The sequence below is a fragment of the Serinus canaria genome, chromosome 23 (genome assembly GCF_022539315.1).
Source record: "Serinus canaria isolate serCan28SL12 chromosome 23, serCan2020, whole genome shotgun sequence".
Taxonomy (NCBI): Eukaryota; Metazoa; Chordata; class Aves; order Passeriformes; family Fringillidae; genus Serinus; species Serinus canaria.
Genome location: NC_066336.1, coordinates 5,112,403 through 5,130,302, shown reverse-complemented (window position 1 = coordinate 5,130,302; position 17,900 = coordinate 5,112,403). Strand labels below are relative to the sequence as shown.

At 59.1% G+C, this 17,900-nt stretch overlaps 2 protein-coding genes across 2 annotated transcripts; both read left to right on the top strand.

The window, feature by feature from the left end:
- Positions 1-3,518: 3,518 nt before the first annotated feature.
- On the top strand, positions 3,519-4,861 carry HPCAL4 (hippocalcin like 4). The gene is made up of 3 exons (XM_009098578.4): positions 3,519-3,680; positions 3,784-3,999; positions 4,242-4,861. The coding sequence occupies exons 1-3, from the start codon at positions 3,519-3,521 to the stop codon at positions 4,437-4,439; spliced, it is 576 nt and encodes a 191-aa protein (XP_009096826.1). The 3' UTR covers positions 4,440-4,861.
- Positions 4,862-7,348: 2,487 nt separating this feature from the next.
- NT5C1A (5'-nucleotidase, cytosolic IA) lies at positions 7,349-17,788 on the top strand. The gene is made up of 6 exons (XM_030232699.2): positions 7,349-7,460; positions 12,556-12,723; positions 13,718-13,847; positions 14,095-14,217; positions 14,646-14,830; positions 15,019-17,788. The coding sequence occupies exons 1-6, from the start codon at positions 7,365-7,367 to the stop codon at positions 15,385-15,387; spliced, it is 1,071 nt and encodes a 356-aa protein (XP_030088559.2). The 5' UTR covers positions 7,349-7,364; the 3' UTR covers positions 15,388-17,788.
- Positions 17,789-17,900: the final 112 nt, after the last annotated feature.

Below are 17,900 nucleotides of genomic sequence, written 5' to 3'. Positions count from 1 at the left end.
GTTTTCAGGAATCGGCAGCGCCCTGGCAGCTCCGCGCCCCGGCGGTGGGTGTTGGGGGATGCTGCTGCAGGAGTGGGGAGGGAAAAGCTGTGGCTGAGCCAGCGCTGCCTGCACAGCGGTGTCCCCCCGCCCAGACACCCTGCAAACCCAGGGCCAATATCCCATTCCAACCTGGGCTCATGCAGGTTTTGGGGTGCCCCGGTTTGGGTGCTCCAGTGGGTGCTGTGCCAGTGCTGCCAACCCTCCATGATCCCCAGGCACCATCCCAGCACCACGACTTGGGGTGTCAGGGCCCCAAAAAGGACATCCCAGCACCACAGAGTCACCCTGATCCTCATCCCAAGGGCATCCCTGTCACCTGGGGCTCCCCTGCCTCTCCCAGCCCCTTCGGCTCCCCCTTCCCGTGAGCTGAGCCGGGGCGCTCTCAGCCCTGGCAGCCTGCGCTGCTTCAATTAAGCCCTCATTAATTTTTCAGTCCCCCGGAGCACCCCGGGCACGGGCGGTTTGCAGAGCTGCTAATTGGTGTCTTCTCTACTCCACATCCAGGAACCGCCAGCGGGGCCGGGGGGGCTCATCCCCCCTCGGCTCTCGGGGACGCTCACGGAGAGGCTTTGGGGCCACACCGAGCCACGTCCCGTGCCCAGCAGAGGCTGTGGAGGTGACCCAAAATCCGTGGGGCAGAATCACCTCATTCCAGGTGAGGTCCTGCCCTGGCCAGGGACATGGCACAAGGATGCCACATCCAGCCCTGCGGGGGTCCCAGCCCTCCTGCCCCCAGGGTGGGGGAGGATGAAACCCTTCAGCCCCACTGCTGCAAATATTTGTGGTTTTTGTAACCCAGCCCTGTCTCACCTCCAGCTGGGGCAGCTTCTGCTGCTTCCTGCAGCCCCCCCTGCAGAGAAGGTGGGTGCACCTGAGGGCAGGTGCCTTGGAGAAGGGCTGAGCACCCCATGGCACCCCACACCCTCCTGGTGATGGGATGGGGTGGGATGGGATGGGATGGGGAGCAGCCCTGGCTGGCCAAAGACTTCATCCAGGCCCAGTGGCCACCAGATGCAGAGGGGCAGCTTGGGACAGGCCCAGTGGCACTGGGATCCCAGCAGGACGCCAAGGTCACCGGGAAAAGCGCTCGGCGATCTCCATGGAAACATTCCTCGTTTGGTTCTGGAGATCAAAGTGGTTTTCTTGTCCCTCTTTCCTCTGTGCTTCAGCCGTGCCTGTGCCAAGCGATGAGCCACTGGCGTGTCCCAGTGTCCCCAGTGCAGGCGGTGAGGGGCCAGCACCCCCGGGATCCCCCTGCCGACATCCCCCCGCACCCCGATCCCAGCATCCCGGCCCCATTTCCCCTCCCAGCATCCCAGTACCCCCCAGTATCCCACCTCGACCCCCACCCCGCGGCCCCTCCCGACTGATTGACAGCGCTCCCAGCCAATGGACGAGCGTCGCCGCCGGGGGGGGCGGGGGGCTCGCGGCTACAAGAGGGGCGGGAGCGGCGCGGGCTGAGCCGGCGGCTGGACCGCGGCCCCTCCGGTACCGGCAGCGGCTCCGCGCCCCGCCCGGCCCCGCTGAGCAGCCACCTGCCCGCGCCGCACCACAGGTAAGGGCCGTCGGGGCTGGAGCCGCGCCCGCGGGGCCGGGACTCGGCTCCCTCCGGTGCGGAGCCGCCGTCGGGGCAGGTGCCGGGAGCTGCTCCCGGGAGCCTCTTCCTGCGGGTGTCGGGGCCGGTGGCACGGAGCCATCCCATAGTGCGGGTGGGGAGAGCATCCCCGAGCCCCCAGCCACCCCCGGGCCCCATCCTTGCTCCCTGGGGTGCCATCCAGGGGTGCTGGTGCAGGCTGGGGGGGACACCTGTAGTGCCACCCCTCTGTCCGGTTTTGGGATCAGCAGCTGCTGATCAGTTGGTGCTTTGGGGTGAGCGTGTGGTTCCCTCCTGGGCTCTGTTCCCTGCCCTGGCATGGCTGGGTGCCGCTTGGAAAAGGGATTTGAGGGCTGTGGAGCTCAGGATGCTGCTCTGGAGTCCCGGCCACTGAGGGCTGAGCTGTGGTGAGGGGCTGCACCCTCCAGCCGTGGGAGGACTTGGAGCATGGCAGTTATGTCCATGTGGAGTGCCTGGCATGGTTTATGATCAATGCCAGCACTTCAGAGCCAGACCACAGTGCCAGGAGGGTTTGTGGAGCCCGGCTGGGGTCACTGAGCTCAGCTCCACAAACTGGGGTTGTGTTCTGTGGGTGTCCGGACACTCCCTGGGCTGCCGAGGGCTGGTGGGCTCCTGCTGCCGCGGCAGACGGTGACAGATGCTGGTGGGATGATGGGGCAGGAAGGAGCTGCTGCCTGTGGGATTTGCTGGGAGCAGGGCTGGCTGGGAGCACGAGGAACCCCGCATCACCCACCCCAGGGTCCCCCCGTGTGCCCCGAGCCCGCAGGGCCAGCGCATCCAATCCCTGGGGGGACACGGTGCTTGGTTGGGCTCCAGGTGAACTTCTCCTCAACTTCACGGAGAGAGAAGCTCCAGGAGCTCCCGGAGAACCATCTGCTGCTCCGGCTGAGCGGCGCTGGCAGCCAAGGCTGCGTGGGAGCGGGCACGGCGCGTATCGGAGCGGCTCCGCTCGCTGCCCACACAGCCAGGGCCTGCCAGGGCTCTGCTGCTGCAGACCACGGGCTGGGGCTGCTTCCAAGGAAAAAGCCACGGAGGCAGCCATGGTGAGGCAGTTTTGGGTTTCCCTTGGGAACCTTTGGTGTGCCTGGAGCTCTGGGCTTTGTGGTTCCTGAGATGCTAACCCTAGGTGTAACCCTAACCCAGGGCAGGAAAAGCAGCCTAGGGTTAAGGCTAATTCCAAGGAAAAAGCCACGGAAACAGCCATGTTGTAGCAGTTTTGGGTTCCCCTTGGGATGCTTTTCACAGCTGTGGTGTCCCTGGAGCTCTGGGCATTGTGGTTAACCCTAACCCTAGCTGGAACCCTAACCCTGACCCTAGGCAGTAAAAGCAGCCTTACAGACCCGTCCTCCCCAAGGAGGAGGATTGGCATCTCCGTGGCCAGCTGGATGCTGCGTGGCCTGTGGTGCCAGGGAGGTTTTTATGTGCCCAAATGGCAGATTCTTTGTTGTCCTATCCTTAGAGAAGTGCTGGTGGAAGGTGTTCCTTGCCGTGGCAGTGTGGCTGGAGCTAAATGAGGTCCCTTCCAGCCTAAACCATTCTAGCATTCTATGATCCTGCTCTGGCAAAGGCCACGGGAAGAGTTCTGAATTTTCAGTTGCTTTTTGAGCGTTTTCCTTCAGCCCAAAATGAACCCAGGGGATGGGGTGATGGCTGTCCCAGGGCCAGCTCCTGGACACCTCCAGCAGCAAAGGCCACGGCCACATTTCCAGTGCCACAACTGCTGTCCTTCATGGACACCCATCAGCCAGATGGATCAGCTCCAGCAAGGAGAAGAGGGATGCAGGATCAGCCAGGGTGGATGAAGGCCTGGGAGGACCATCCCTCTCCAGTCTGGGGTGGATTTTCCTTTCCAGGGGCAGCCATGGGCAAGCACAGCAGCAAGCTGGCCCCGGAGATGCTGGATGACCTGGTGAGGAGCACGGAGTTCAGCGAGCAGGAGCTGAAGCAGTGGTACAAGGGCTTCCTCAAGGACTGCCCCACCGGCATCCTCAACCTGGAGGAGTTCCAGCAGCTCTACATCAAGGTGGGCTCCAGCTGGGGGCCTGAGTGCTGCCTGGGGGGCTGGAGCAGCCTCCATGCCCAGTTCCCCCCTCCTCATTTCCATCCCTCTTCTCTCCTTCCCGCAGTTCTTCCCCTATGGAGACGCCTCCAAGTTTGCCCAGCACGCGTTCCGCACCTTCGACAAGAACGGGGACGGCACCATCGACTTCAGGGAGTTCATCTGTGCCCTGTCTGTCACCTCCAGGGGCACCTTTGAGCAGAAGCTCAACTGGGCCTTCGAGATGTACGACCTGGACGGGGACGGGAAGATCACGCGCCTGGAGATGCTGGAGATCATTGAGGTACCCGTGCTTCAAACCAGCAGGGATTGTTTGCTTCTCCCAGGCTTTTCACAGATATTGAGTCCCTTTCAGCACCAAAGAATGAGTTGTCCTACCCAGAGCCTTGTCTGAAAGGTGCTCGATGAGGATCTGATAGAGCAGGGTCCCAACAGAGCAGCAATCCTGTCCCCTTCCCCTGCCTTGTCCTGGGGTCTTGTGTCCTTCCAGCATTCCCTCTCATTCCCACTCTCATCCTCCTCCAGGCCATTTACAAGATGGTGGGGACTGTGATCATGATGAGGATGAACCAGGATGGGCTGACACCCCAGCAGCGAGTGGACAAGATCTTCACAAAGATGGACAAGGACAAGGATGACCAGATCTCCCTGGAGGAGTTCAAGGAGGCCGCCAAGAGCGACCCCTCCATCGTCCTGCTCCTGCAGTGTGACATGCAAAAATAGAGCCCTGGCACTCAGGGCTGGACTGGCTGCAGCCAAACTCTGCCCCCTGTGATGGTTTCAATTTCAATCCCCGTTTTTTCCTCCCATTTGGCCCCAGGCATGAGCCACATTCCATCCCTCCTGCTGCCCCTGCTCCGGCTGCATCCTGGGCAGTTCCACACCCCCGAGGTCAGAGCTTGCTCTGAGCATTGTCTGCCCTCTCCCAGCCTGGAGATGGATCCCTGCAGCCACAGGTGTGTCCTGGCTGAGCAGGGCCAGCTGTTCCCACATCCCTGCTGCTTTCTCCCTGCTTTCCCCCACTGCTCCACCTGCCCCGTTCTCTGATCCTACCTGAGACCAGCTCTGTCCCCTTTCTGCTGTTTCCCCCCCACTTCTTGGCTTCTGATGTCTCCAGGGAGGCTGAAAATTCCCAAGTCCTGCTCCTGGTCCTTCCTTTGCTGGCAATTCCCTGGAAGGCTGCCTGGAGAGGCCAGGGCAGGGTCTTGCACCAGCTTTAGCTCTTCCACCTCTGTTTTTCCTGCTGGGAGCAGCCAGGCTTGGTCAGGACACTTCACAGAGAACAGAAGTGTCCAAAGCCAGCCCTGGATGTCCCATCCCAGCAGCCACCTTCCATCCCACCAGGTGGGTGATGTCCCCAGCTGCCCTGGGTGCTCTGTGGCATTTCTGACCCTCCTGGAAATGGAGGTGAGGCCTGCAGTCCCAGACTGGAGGCAAGGCAGGTCCTGGTGCTGCTCCTGGGTGTGTGGCACTGCTGTGGGGACAGCTGGCTGCTGGATGGGGGTCTGTGGGGAGGTGTGGATGGGTCCTGTTCCTGCTGAGCCTCCTGGAAAGGCTCTGAGGCCACAACAAACAAATGTGTCTCCTTCCTCCCCCCTCCCAGCCTGCTGCATCCACTCCTCCCGTCCCAGGTTGATGTTTAGTCTGCACATTGTGGTGTTGGTGGCTGTGGTGTCTGTTAGGAGATGGTGAAGTCCTTACTTATTTTTTTAATGGAAAAATAAACTGTCCCCTGTGCGTGGTGTCCCCCTCTGGATGGTTTATTGGGGGGCACAGCTGGCTGGGGACAGTGAGGTGACAACTTTGCACTTGTCAGGGGTCTCACCTGAGCCTGTGACGCCCCAAGGGGGGGAGAAACCCTTGGGGACAGCACAGTGGGGCTCGGGCTGGGGAGCCTTGAGGGTGGGTGGAAGTGAAACCCTTCAGTCGTGCAGGCAACTCTGGGGAAGAGAATGTCACTTTTGGGGTGGGGAGCCCCAGACCCCAAACCTTTCTGGAAATGGGTTTCATTTGTCAGCCAGGAGCTGGTCCTTGGCTGTGCCCTTCCCTCAGGGCTGGTGGCTTTGTCCTGGGCTCCATCTGCCATCAACTGAGACCTGCTCTCTGTGCATCTTTGTCCTTCTTTCCTCCACCCCCATCTTCCCCGCACAGATTTTCCTCTGGCCTTTCTTCTCCCTCAGCAGCCTGCACAGACAGTGACTGTTGCTAAGGAGCTCTCACCAAATTCCAATCCTTCTCTGGAATCAATCCGGCAGGGCTGGCTCCCAGCTCACCCCATCCTGCAATCCCCCAGCCTTCGGTGTGTCCTGCAGCAGCCAGCACGGGAGCTCGGGGATGGGAGGGTGCCAGAAGCACGGCAGGGAGGGTATTTTTAGGAGAGCTGCTGATGGGAGAGCTCTGCACCTCGGCTTTGGCCGCTGTGCTTTCCAGGAGCACGTGTGAGTTTGCAGCTCAGCAGTGCCTGGGGAAGGGGGAACAGGGCAGGTTCTCCCACCCTGGGGGAGCTGGGGACGTGCCAGGGCTGCTGCCTGAAAGGGCAGCAACTCAAAAGCTCCAGAGAGAGCTCCAAGAATAGCCTGGTGATCCCGGGGCCCTCCATGCTCCTGCTTCCCCGGGGGCCACCCCGAAGGAAGCTCAGGTGTTTCCCAGCAGGGAGCTGCAAAGGCCCTGGGGGAAGGAAGCCTGTGAGGCTGAAATGATGAATTCCCAAAGGGTTTGGGGTTCCTGGTGCCAGCCCTGCTCACCAGCACACAGCTGGCTCTGCTCTCCTCATTGCTCTGCTCTCCTCAGTGTTGGATTGGTCTCATGGACCCCACGGGGGTCTCCAAGGCTGTCTGTAGGGAGGGTTTTTCTTTACCTGGAGCGCAGGGATTGGGGTTAAACCCTGTCCTGTGACCTCCCCCCAGGAGCTGCCCTGTTCCAGGTGAGATCCTCCATCCCTTGCCCCTTTTCCTGGCTCTTGGGCTTTGGTCTCTGGGATGCACCCCTTGCTCCCCAAGGGCTTCTGGGGGTCTGCTGGTTGCGGTGGAATTTTTAACCTGAGCTGAAAGTGCGGCTCTGCGGCTGCTCCCAGGAGAACAGAGCCTTAATTAACACCCGCACTCATTCCATTAACCAGAGAGTGGCACAGGTCACCCTGGCACGGAGCAGGGTCCCACCAGCCCTCTGTCCTCCCCGGCCGCTCCATCCTCCGCAGTTCCCAGCACTGACCGCCCTCCCCGAGTGTCCTTCCCGTGCTCCCGGGGATGGCCAAACCCGAGACCGGCGGCTGGGGACAGCAGGAGCGGTGACCGGACACCGAGCAGCGTCCCCAGCGCTCCCGCTCCGCGTCCTCCCGCGGCTCTGCTGATGCCACCTTTGTCCCCTGCCCCTTCCCCTCGCTCCCGGCCGTTCTCTGCCCCGGAGCGGGGGCTCCCCCTCAATTCTCCGCCGCTCCCCGGTATCACCGGGCGGAGCGCGGCGGCGGCGAGGAGCGCTCGGTCCCGAAGAGGTTAATCCGTGTCCCGGTGGACTGAAACCCCGGAGCTTCATGGGATGCCATATAAAGCGCGTTCCGCCGGGCCGGCCGCGGCTCCGGGAGCTCCCGGGACGCGCGGAGCCGCCGCCGCGCACGGAGCGGAGCCGCCGGTGCCGCGGAGCCGCCGCGCTATGGAACCGCCGGGCCCCGCCGGGGCTCCGGGCCGGCCCTGGGATGAAGCCAAGGCTTTCTACGACAACCTCGCCCCCAAGAAGAAGCCCAAATCGGTGAGAGCCCCCGCGCAGCGCTCCCTGCCTCCCCCCGGGCGCGACCCCCGCCCCGCCGGCCCCGTCTCCTGCCGGTGCTCTCCGGGTGTCCCATCTCCTGCAGGTTCTCATCTTCCCTGGATTCCCCCGTGGAACCCCATCTCCTCCACGTGTTTGGGGGTCCCCCCGAGTGTCTCCATGGTCCCCGTCTCCTCCAGGCCCTGTGGGGTCCCCCGTGGTGTCTCTGGTGTTTCTCTGACCCCCTGCCTCCATCCAGGTCCTTGGGGATGCCCCCTCTCTCTCTCCAGGTGCTCCCACTCCTCCACGGCATCCCTCGGTTTCTGGGGTCTCTCCGGATCCCCCCGGTCTCTCTGGGCTCCCGCGGGTCCCTGCGGTGCTCCTGGCTCCCTCCTGGGCTGAGCTGTCCTTGCAGAGGGGCCCCGTGAGCTGCCTGTCCCCTGCGCCAAGGCGGGAGGCCCTGGCACGGACAGGAGGGGTGGCACTGACAGAGCCCCTGGGCCAGGGGGTGTCACAGGGGTGTCGCTGCCCCTCGCTGCTCCCGGAGATTAGAGGGACAGCCGGTGTTATCTAACGAGGGCTGAGCCTGCCGGCTTTAAATACGGAATGGCAGCGGGAGATCGGGGCTGGCAGGGCTGGGGGCTGTGCCCGCCTGTCCCTGCAGCCTCTGAGCCCCCCCCCAGGCACAGCCACAGCCACCCTCGGGGCCGTGGGACCCCCAAAACCTGGCTCTGGCAGAGGCGCTGGACCCGGTGGCAGCTGGCACCTCCTGTGGCACCTTCCTTGGCAAAGCTCTGGGTGTGAGCTCTCCACGAGGGGACACGTCCAGGGGCAGCCCTGGTGCCCTCCCTGCTGGGGACCAGACTGGCACCCGCGGTCCTGGACCCGCTGCCAGCTCACGTTGCTGCTGCCTGTGCCCTTCCCAGGGCAGAGGGACAGCCTGGCTTGGTGGCAGGATGCAGCTCCTTGTCTTTCATGCCGTGCTTTGCCCATGGATGCCAGCCCGGGCTCCTCCTCTTCCTCTCCTCGCAGCTGACCAGTAACTGCACCGCTGGGGAAACTGAGGCACGGGGGCAGCCGTGTGCTGTGCAAGCCGAGATCTGGGCACTCACATCCTGTGCCCTGTGGGGCTGGGGATGATGCCAGGCTCTGTGCCCCTCTCCTGGGTGCCCTGTGGCTGTGGGCAGCCAGCTCAGCTGCCCTCACCCAGCCAGGCAGCTGCCAGCCCGTGATGGATGGCTGCAGGGCGCTTTTCTGCAGTATAAATAATGTTCTTGGAAAACTCCAAACCACCCTGAACTTTAATCTGATCCCCAGCAAGGTGCCCAGGGCTCCTTCAGGAAATGGGGTTTGGTGTCATCTGTCTGTGCCCTTGGGGTGCCAGGTCTGTCTGTCTGTCTGTCTGTCCTCCTGGCCCTGCAGGAGCAGGAGAGAGCTGTGGTATAGCAGGAGAAAAGGTGATTTTGGGAAGCCATTCCTGGCTGGGGAATGGCTCCATGGGGCATTCCTGCTTTGCAGTGGTCGCAGCTCTTCCCACGGCTGCTCCTGCCAGGGAGGTCAGCAATGAGACCTGTCACCCTTCAGCAATGCTGGAAATGTCCCCAGCCTCTCTGGTGACACCGACTCGGGCCAGTGGGAGCTGCTTTTCTGCTGGCTGCCTTCCTCTGGGCACCCTTTGGGACCCACCCATCTCACCCATGGGTGATTTTTGGGATGCTGGAGTGGGGACAACACTTGACCCTGGAGCAAACCCTTCTTCTTCCATGACCAAAATCCTCTGGATATTGAATTAATCACAAGAATTTGGTCTTCTACAGCACCCAGGGGAGTGCCCAGAATCCCTGCAGGATTTTAGGATGGAGTTGGATCCAGCCCCAGGCAGCTCAAAAGGATCAAGGGGTCCAGAACGGGGTCCCCACTGTGGCTCCTCCAGTGGAGCTGCTGGGGTTGGGTGGCACTGTGGGCACCTGTGGCTCTCGTGGGTGGGATGACACAGTCCCACTGCCCATCCCGGCAGCCTGTGGCAATTCCAAATGTCTGCCTCTAATCCTTGGGGGGCTGCTGGGGATTTACTGATTAGAGCAGTGATTTAAAGGCTGTTGGATCTGCAGGGGGAAATTTGGGCTGTTTCCAGTCACTCCTGAAAAACACCTTCACCCCAGAACTGGGGGGTTTGGGGGCTGGGCTGGGGGTTGCACTCACTGGAGCTGGAGCCTGCTGGAAAAGCCTTCTTACACTTCTCAGGTGGGGTTTGGGAGCTCCTGGAGCTGTGCCAGTGGCTGGTGTTCCCCTGACACGTCCCTGGTTGTCCCTCCTGTTTGGCTGACCCGAGGGATGGACCCAGGATTGGGATGGGACCTTCCCCACCCTGTTCACTCTCCTCTTAAACCCATCATTAATCTCTTGCTTGAGTTCAGGAGGGGCTGGATCTGACCTTCCCATGGGAAGGAAGAGGAGCTCACCATGGACCCCCCAGGCAGCAAATTCAGCTGGATTTGGCTGAGCAGAGCCTGGACTTGTGTTGGATGAGCTTTCACTGACCTTGGCTGACCTTGGATGCTGCTCTGAGGGGAAAACAGAGTTTGTGATTCAGTCCAAAGCCTCCAGGGCTGAGGCAGCCAGAGCAGGAGGCTGTGGTGGGATGGGGGCAGTGAGACCAAATCCCCCCAGCCAGGGCTGGGAGTGGGACCCCTCCCGTGCACACAATTCCTGTTACAAAAGAAGAGTGTTTGCCTTGAAACATCTCAATTTCTGGGCAAAAGTGGGGTTGGGTGTGTTGCTAGCAGCACTCAGATGGAGGGTTTGAGGTGCTGTGGTTCCTGAGGCTTTTTAGAGCTCATTTTTGAGCGTTGCAATGACCATCTGCAGCACTAATGGGGACGGAGAGGCATCCAAACAACCTTGAGGAGGGAACGCTTCCAAACTAAACCTCCACTTCAAAGAAATGTCAAAATGCAGATCCCTCCTCGCAGTGCAGAATCGCCTGGTTTTCCAAATGTCAGCATTTCCCAGGGAGCAGCAGGGCTGGGAGCTGCCTTAGCACCCGGGTGAGACTTTCCTGCCCCGAGTGCTCCACGGGGTGCAAATCTTCCTTGGCAGGAGCCGGCAGCTCCCATTCCCAGAGCTCCCTGCCCGCAGGCACCTGGGGCTCCGGCTGCCCACGCCGGGGCAGAGGCAGGGCCTGGAGCTGAGGGTTATTTTTTATTGCTGTGTTTATTGCCTCTTGAATGAACCTCCCCGAGGGCTGGTGCCTTTCAGAGGCGGGGAAGGGACCTTGAGCAGCCGGGGCTGTTGTGCAAGGTGTGCGCTGAGGGGAGAGGGAGATGGAAATTCCCTCAGGGCACCCAGCTTGGCTTGTGGCCCCAGACATCCTTCTCACCCTGTGAACACGCCTCGGTGCTGTTCCATCTGGGCTGCTGACCTGTTTTCTCTCCTGGGAATCTCCCTGCAGGGCTGACCCCGGTCCAGGATCAGGGAGCAAACACCTGGAAGATTTTCCTGCCCACCCAGCACTGCAGGGAGCTGGGAGCAGGCTGGAGCAGCAGGACTCCAGCTAATGGCCGGATGTCCCAAGACCTTTCAGAGTTATTAATATTTGCAGCTAATAAATGGCCCATGACGCCAGAGTTATTAATTAATGAGCTGAAGTGCCAGGGCTTGGCCTGTGACCAGTTCATAGCTGACACTCCTCGGGGACCTGGCTGTGGCTCACTTGGAGCAGTGCTGGTGTCATGGGTCAGCTCCTGCCTGTCCTGGGGGTTGTTCCCCTGCTTTCCTAAAAGAGTCACTTCCAAACAGGACCTGATTCCCTGAAAATGTTCTGGGAGAGGGATCCCTGTGATCTTCTCAGCCCCAGCTAATCTGGGTCTGGTCCTAATCGCCCGCTGTTTAATCGCTTTGCTGGGGATTTGGGGGATTTTGGGGGTGGATGCTGCCTCTGGAGAGGTGCCTGGGACGGACCTGCTGTGGGGATGGTGCTGGGAATGGCGTGGAGGCTCCCACTGACTCATTCCAGGGTGGGGCTGGGGGCAGAGCGAGCCCCAGGGCGAGCCCAGCCCTGCAGGGAGCGAGTGCCAGTGTGGATGGGGCACCCTGGCCTTGCCAGGCTGCTGCTCCTGCAGAGTTCAGCCCCGGGCAGGGTGGGAGCTTGAACTTTGGAGCACCTGGAAGAGGCACCCTCCACCCTGAGCAAATGGCATTGCCAGAGGATTACTCATGCAGAACGTGGCCCAGAGGATCCTGGAAGACCCAGAGGAGCAGGGGGTGAGGTGTTCCTGCAGTGCTCACAGCCAGGATTTCTCAGAGAGCCCCCAGGCCCTGTCCTGCTCACAGGACTCCTCTGTAGGGGACAGGACTCCCTGTGCCACTGTCCCTCTGTGGGATCTGCTGTCCTGGCAGCCAAGATTTCTCTCTGGCCATGGGTAATTAACTTATTTTTGTGCTTGCAAGTGAGTGATGGGGATTAACGCCCTCCCTGCCCTGCAAGGGGAGAGAGGGAGGAGGGTGAGGGTCAAGATGAGCTTGACTTTCCCCCTGTCCCCTCTGTCCCTGCCAAGCCCCTCTGGAGGCGCCTCGTTGGCTTCAGCTGGAGGAGGTTTTGGATTTGGGTTTTGGATGGAGCCCTCGAACATCAATAATAATGACTCATAAATCCTTGCTTGCACCACCTGTTTGTCATGTTTCCACCCACAATAACTGTATCAAGTGTTTGGAGGAGCTGAGCTGGCGCGGGCTGTTTGTCACATCTGGACGGCATCACGGGATGCGGATCTGGCTCAGCCGCAGAGCGCGGCTCGTTCCTGCCTGGGGGGTGGGAAAAGCCACACAAATTCCTCCTGCACGGCCTTCAGCAGCTCCTCCTGGGGTCTGCACGGGTTCTGGGAGCCTGCTTGCAGCGGGAGGGCTTGGCAGCGGGATCTGAGGCGTGTGGGGATGGAGCATCAGGGCTTCGTCTGTTGAAGCACTAGGATGCAGCCGCTCTGCCGTTCTCCAAATCATTTTGGAGGTGTCACCCTCCTCATGGCCTTTCATGCTGGGGGATCCACCCGGGGGCTCTCTCCCTAATTTACCCCTCCCTCGTTTGTCCCCGTGCCCACAGCCCAAACCCGAGAACGCCATCACCATCGCCGTGTCCTCGCGGGCGCTGTTCCGCATGGAGGAGGAGCAGAGGATCTACACGGAGCAGGGCGTGGAGGCCTATGTGAAATACCAGCTGGACCACGAGAACGAGCCCTTCCTCCCCGGGGCTGCCTTCCCCTTCGTCAAGGTGAGCAGCCACAGCTCCCCCGAAATTCTGGAGAGGGGACAGAGCTCAGGTGGGGCCAGGATGGACACGAGCCACGGAGCAAACAGAGGGCAGATAAACCTCCCAGCAAGTGATGTGCTGCTTCCAGGGCTGGATTTTCCATCCTGAGCCCAAGAATTGGACAAATCGTCTCCTTGGATCACATTTTAGGGAACTGTCTTTTTTTTTTTTTTGTAATTATTATTATTATTATTACAATTTATTCATTCTTGTAAATTGGCTGAGTTTAGCCTCGCTCCCGAGTCGGCCAATTTCTAATTCTGACGTGTTGAAATGAGGCATTTCAAACTTGAAAATTATTTGCCAACTCCTGTAGCAGTTAGTGCAGTTTTGGGTGCTGGAGCCCATTCTCAATAAATAGATTAATCAGCTCTGTGGGGCAAGACTTGTTTCTGATTGCTTGAAAAACACTTATCTGTAACTTGGAGCTAATTTATCCTCATTTAATAACTCCAAACCTTTTGTGTTTGAAAACAGAGGAGTAGCTAGGTGGAATGTTTCCCCCCCCTAAAATGAATCTATTTTTTTCCCAGCTGATATCAGCTTGGCTCGGGGTGTAGTTGAGGTGGGGATTTTGGTGACCAGGAGTGTTTTGTTGATGGGAAGGGGTGAGTTCCACACCTGGGGCTGGTCAGATTTGTGGATTTGGTGACCAGGAGTGTTTTGTTGATGGGAAGGGGTGAATTCCACACCTGGGGCTGGTCAGATTTGTGGATTTGGTGACCAGGAGTGTTTTGTTGATGGGAAGGGGTGAATTCCACACTTGGGGCTGGTCAGATTTGTGGATTTGGTGACCAGGAGTGTTTTGTTGATGGGAAGGGGTGAATTCCACCCCTGGGGCTGGTCAGATTTGTGGATTTGGTGACCAGGAGTGTTTTGCTGGGTGGGAAGGGGGTCAGGGCCATGCCTGGGGGGGGCTGGCTGACACCCACCCCCTCTCCCCGGGGTGCTGCAGGCTCTGGAGGCAGTGAACGCTCAGCTCCGTGAGCTCTACCCCGACAGCGAGGAGCTCTTCGACATCGTCCTCATGACCAACAACCACGCCCAGGTTGGGGTTCGCTTGATCAACAGCATCAACCACTACGGTGAGATGGGCACACAGCTGTCCTTGGTGGCTTTTGGGTGCTGTCAGTGCTGGGCACCAAGAAGAGGAGATGTTTTCTCCCATTTTTCCCACTTCTCCCAGATTTTCTGGGTGTTGAGCAGAACTGGATGGTGGGGAGGAGCTCTGGCTGCTGGCCCTGCTGAACTAAAATTAACCCCAGCCCTTCCAGCACCAAAGCTGGGTTTGGGGGGCAGCCAGGCTCAACTCAGGGTCCCTCTTGCCCCCAGATCTGTTCATCGAGAGGTTCTGCATGACGGGAGGGAACAGCCCCATCTGTTACCTCAAGGCCTATCACACCAACCTCTACCTCTCCTCCGACGCCGAGAAAGTGAGTGGGGCCATTGAAGAGGGTGAGTCTGGGGTCCAGCTCGGGGGGGGCAGCGGGGGGAGCCTGGAGCCCTCAGGGGGTTGATCCCAGGAAGGATAACTCCAATATCCATGTCCCTCATCCGACGCCCGCTTAAGGTTTGCCTCACCCCACATCTCTGATGCTCCAAAGAGCCTCCGGTTTCCATAGAAATGAGCCTTTCCTCCAGCTCCACAGCTCTCCCGAGGCTAAGGCGGTGTTTTTCCTCCTTAATTCTCGTATGCAAAGGGGTGATTTGTCATCTGGGGGTTTGTTTTTGCCGTGGAAGCTCTCGGGGCCAAGCTGCAGGTGCTCCCGGGCGCGTTTCCTCGCGGCGTTTCGCTCCCAGCCCGCCGTGTTTTGCTCTGCTCCTCGGTGGCTGAGCCACGAGGACGGATCCTGGATAACTGCCACCTCTTGCCTCATCCTCAGGGATCGCTGCAGCCACCATCTTCAGCCCCAGCAGGGACCTGGAGGTGTCAGAGAAGCAGCTGCGGGTGGCGTTCGACGGGGACGCCGTGCTCTTCTCGGATGAGTCGGAGCAGATCGTGAAGGCTCACGGCCTGGACATGTTCTTTGAGCACGAGAAGGCTCACGAGAACAAGCCCCTGGCACAGGTAGAGCTGGGCTGAGGGCAGGAAAAGCCTCTGGGAGAGAGGCAGCCTCTGGGATCAAGCCACAGCAGGGTGCCAGGTGGGGTAGGGCACAGGGGATGGTTTGGGGTCATTTTTGGGGCGGCTCACAGGGTGATGCCGAGAAGCTGGCCACTGAAAGGCTGACAGAAGATTTCTCCTTGCCCCCTCAGGGCCCCCTGAAGGGCTTCCTGGAGGCGCTGGGCAAGCTGCAGAAGAAGTTCTACTCCAAGGGGCTGAGGCTGGAGTGTCCCATCCGCACGTACCTGGTGACGGCGCGCAGCGCGGCCAGCTCGGGCGCCCGCGCCCTAAAGACTCTGCGCAGCTGGGGCCTGGAGACGGACGAGGCTCTGTTCCTGGCCGGGGCTCCCAAGGGCCCCCTGCTCAGGAAGATCAGGCCCCACATCTTCTTTGATGACCAGATGTTCCACGTGGAGGGAGCGCAGGAGATGGGCGCCGTGGCCGCCCACGTCCCCTACGGCGTGGCTCAGAAGCACAAGCGGCCGGCGCGGGAGGAGCGGCCGACCCCAAACAGCAAATAGCGGGGTTGGGGGCATCCCCCAAACCCCAGCACGGACCTCATCCCCTGGGCCAGGCTCCCTGCTCGGGCAGGGAGTGTTTGTTCAGGCTCATCCCCCCCGGGCAGGGGCAGGAGAGAGGAGGGGAATGTCCTTGGTGCCTCTGTTTGTTGCTGTTCCCGGTGGGGCTGGGGGCTCCTCCTTGCCTGGAGGTGTTTTCCCAATTTCTCTGTGCACTCTGCACTTGCTTCGGGCAAAACCCCTCGAGGATGGGTCTGCCCTGTGTGGAATCTTTGTGCCAGGCAGGTTTAACCTATTTATTTAAAAGCCCCAGTGACTCCCAAAGCCTTCTGGCTCTCCCAAGCAAATGTTTCGGCTGAGCTGGAAAATTGGGAGCACTCAAAAACCCTCCAAGCAGCTTTGAAACAAAATGTTGTCCCTTTTAACTGGAATTAAACCGTGATATTGTTCCTCCACAGCCCCAGCTGCTGCTCCCCAGCCAGAAAATACTCACTGTCTGTCCTTTCACCAAGATTTTGCCAGCTTAAATTTGGAAAAATAGAAACAAATACTTAACATACTAAAAAAAAAAAACCAAAAAAATCCTGTTTCCTGCTTGGAGCTTTGGGCTGGTGTATTGTTGGCCCAGGTTTTTATATTTGGGTTTCACACTTACATGATTTAGCACTTAAAACTAATAATCTCAGTGAGCATCCAGAGCCCAGCTTGTCTGAGGGCTGCAGACACATGCCCAGGGCTTGAATTGAGTTAAAAGCAGGCCTTGATATATTAGGGACATCATTTTTAGTCCATTTAGGTAAATCTGCAGAGAATTTCAGCCTGGGGATTTCAATTAAAGGATTTTTTCCTCCCTTTCTAGGCTGAGCCCATCTGAGTTGATAATCTTTTTCTCCCCAGCCTTTTAAAACCTCTGGTGTTTCCTGAAATAGCCCCCTCTGTCAGCGATGCTGTGAGAGAGCCAAACCTCTGATTGAAACACAGGATGGGAAATCAATGGGAGAGAAGCTGGTGTGAAAATCACACTGACATTTCTGCTCAAAGCCCCGTCCCAAAGGAGACTCTCGGGAGGAGAATTTAAAGATTATTTCTTCCTTGTGGGTTTTTCTTTCCCTCCATTATTTTTTTTTTTTTGCACGGCTGAGCAGGAAGGGTGCTCAATATTATCAGACAGTTTTCTACAAATTCCATGGGCTGAAATTTTCCAAGTTGTGTGTCTGGCTCTTTCCAGGGAAGTTTCAGCTCAAGCAGTGAGGCTGGAGGAGCTGGAGTTATCCCCCTTTGGAGGGATATGTAAATAACCAAGCTGGGGATGCCTTCAGTGGCTGGGAGAGTTTTCACTAAATTTGCACTAAATCCTGCTCCAGCAGTGAAAAGCTAATTGCACTTTTTCCCCCCCACCCCAAAAAAATTCTTTGGCAGACTGTTGACTGTCACATCTGGGTGACAAACCCCTCGGGGGAAGGTCTAAAATCCAAACAAACAAACGAAAAGTCTTGGGAGGAATGAGTTTCTGAGTGTCACATCCGCCAGCACTCAGGTTTATGGCAAGGTCTCGTCTTTTTGAATGTGAACCCGAGATTTTGGGATCTGAACTGGATCTTGGAGCCCTTTCTGGCAGCTGGGAGGGGGAGCACAGCCAGTAAACATTTCCAAGGTGTTTCCTGAAGATGGTGGAAGCCCAGCCAAGCCCAGCTTGTGCAGGGGAGAGGAATTGTCAGCCAGCCCTGGGGAACAGGGCAGGGTGCCAGGGGGACTGGGGACACAGGGATGTGTCCATGGCATGATCCAGAGGTGATGCTGCTGCTGGCAGGAGGAGATGGATGCCCAGGGAAGCAGTGGGTTGTGGTTTTGGGGTAGAACCCTGGATTTGAGCAGATTCCTGCTGCCTCTCCAGGCCCTGAGGTGCACAGGGTGCAAGATGGGGACAGGGTTTTAGTGACCCTGCTTTGGGTCCTCCTGCTGCCAGAGCAGCTTAGGGGCTCCCTGGGAGGTGTGGGGCTCAGGAAATGGTCCCCAGGTGAGCCAGACCTCCCCAAATCCTCCCTGAGCAGGAAGGATTTTCCATTCCCACCGTGGCTGCTCCTTTTGCTTTTATCCACGTGGCTGCCTCTGGTTTTGTTTTTTATTTTTCCTCCTCCATCACTCCAAGTGGAAGACAAGGACTTGCTGCTTGCGTGCCTCCCTCAGGTCCCCTGGGGCTGGGGAGTGTCCCTGGGGTCATCCCCTGGGATGGGCACTTCTCCCACGGGCTCCTGCCCCTCCTGCTGGCCTGGCTGACAAGTGGACTTTTCCTGCTGTGTGTTGTTGCTGTGGATTTCACTTCATTGTCCTCCGGTGGTTTTTTTTCTGCCATGTAAATGGGATCCCTCGGGCTGTTTTTCCATAATAAACCGTGCTGGTCCCAGCCCTGCTCCCTCTGTTCTCACAGTGAGGGCTCTGAGCTCCCTGCTTTGGGACCTCCCAGGTTTTATGGTGATGGGGCAGGCGTGACAAGAAGGAAAAAGGGGTTTGGGGGT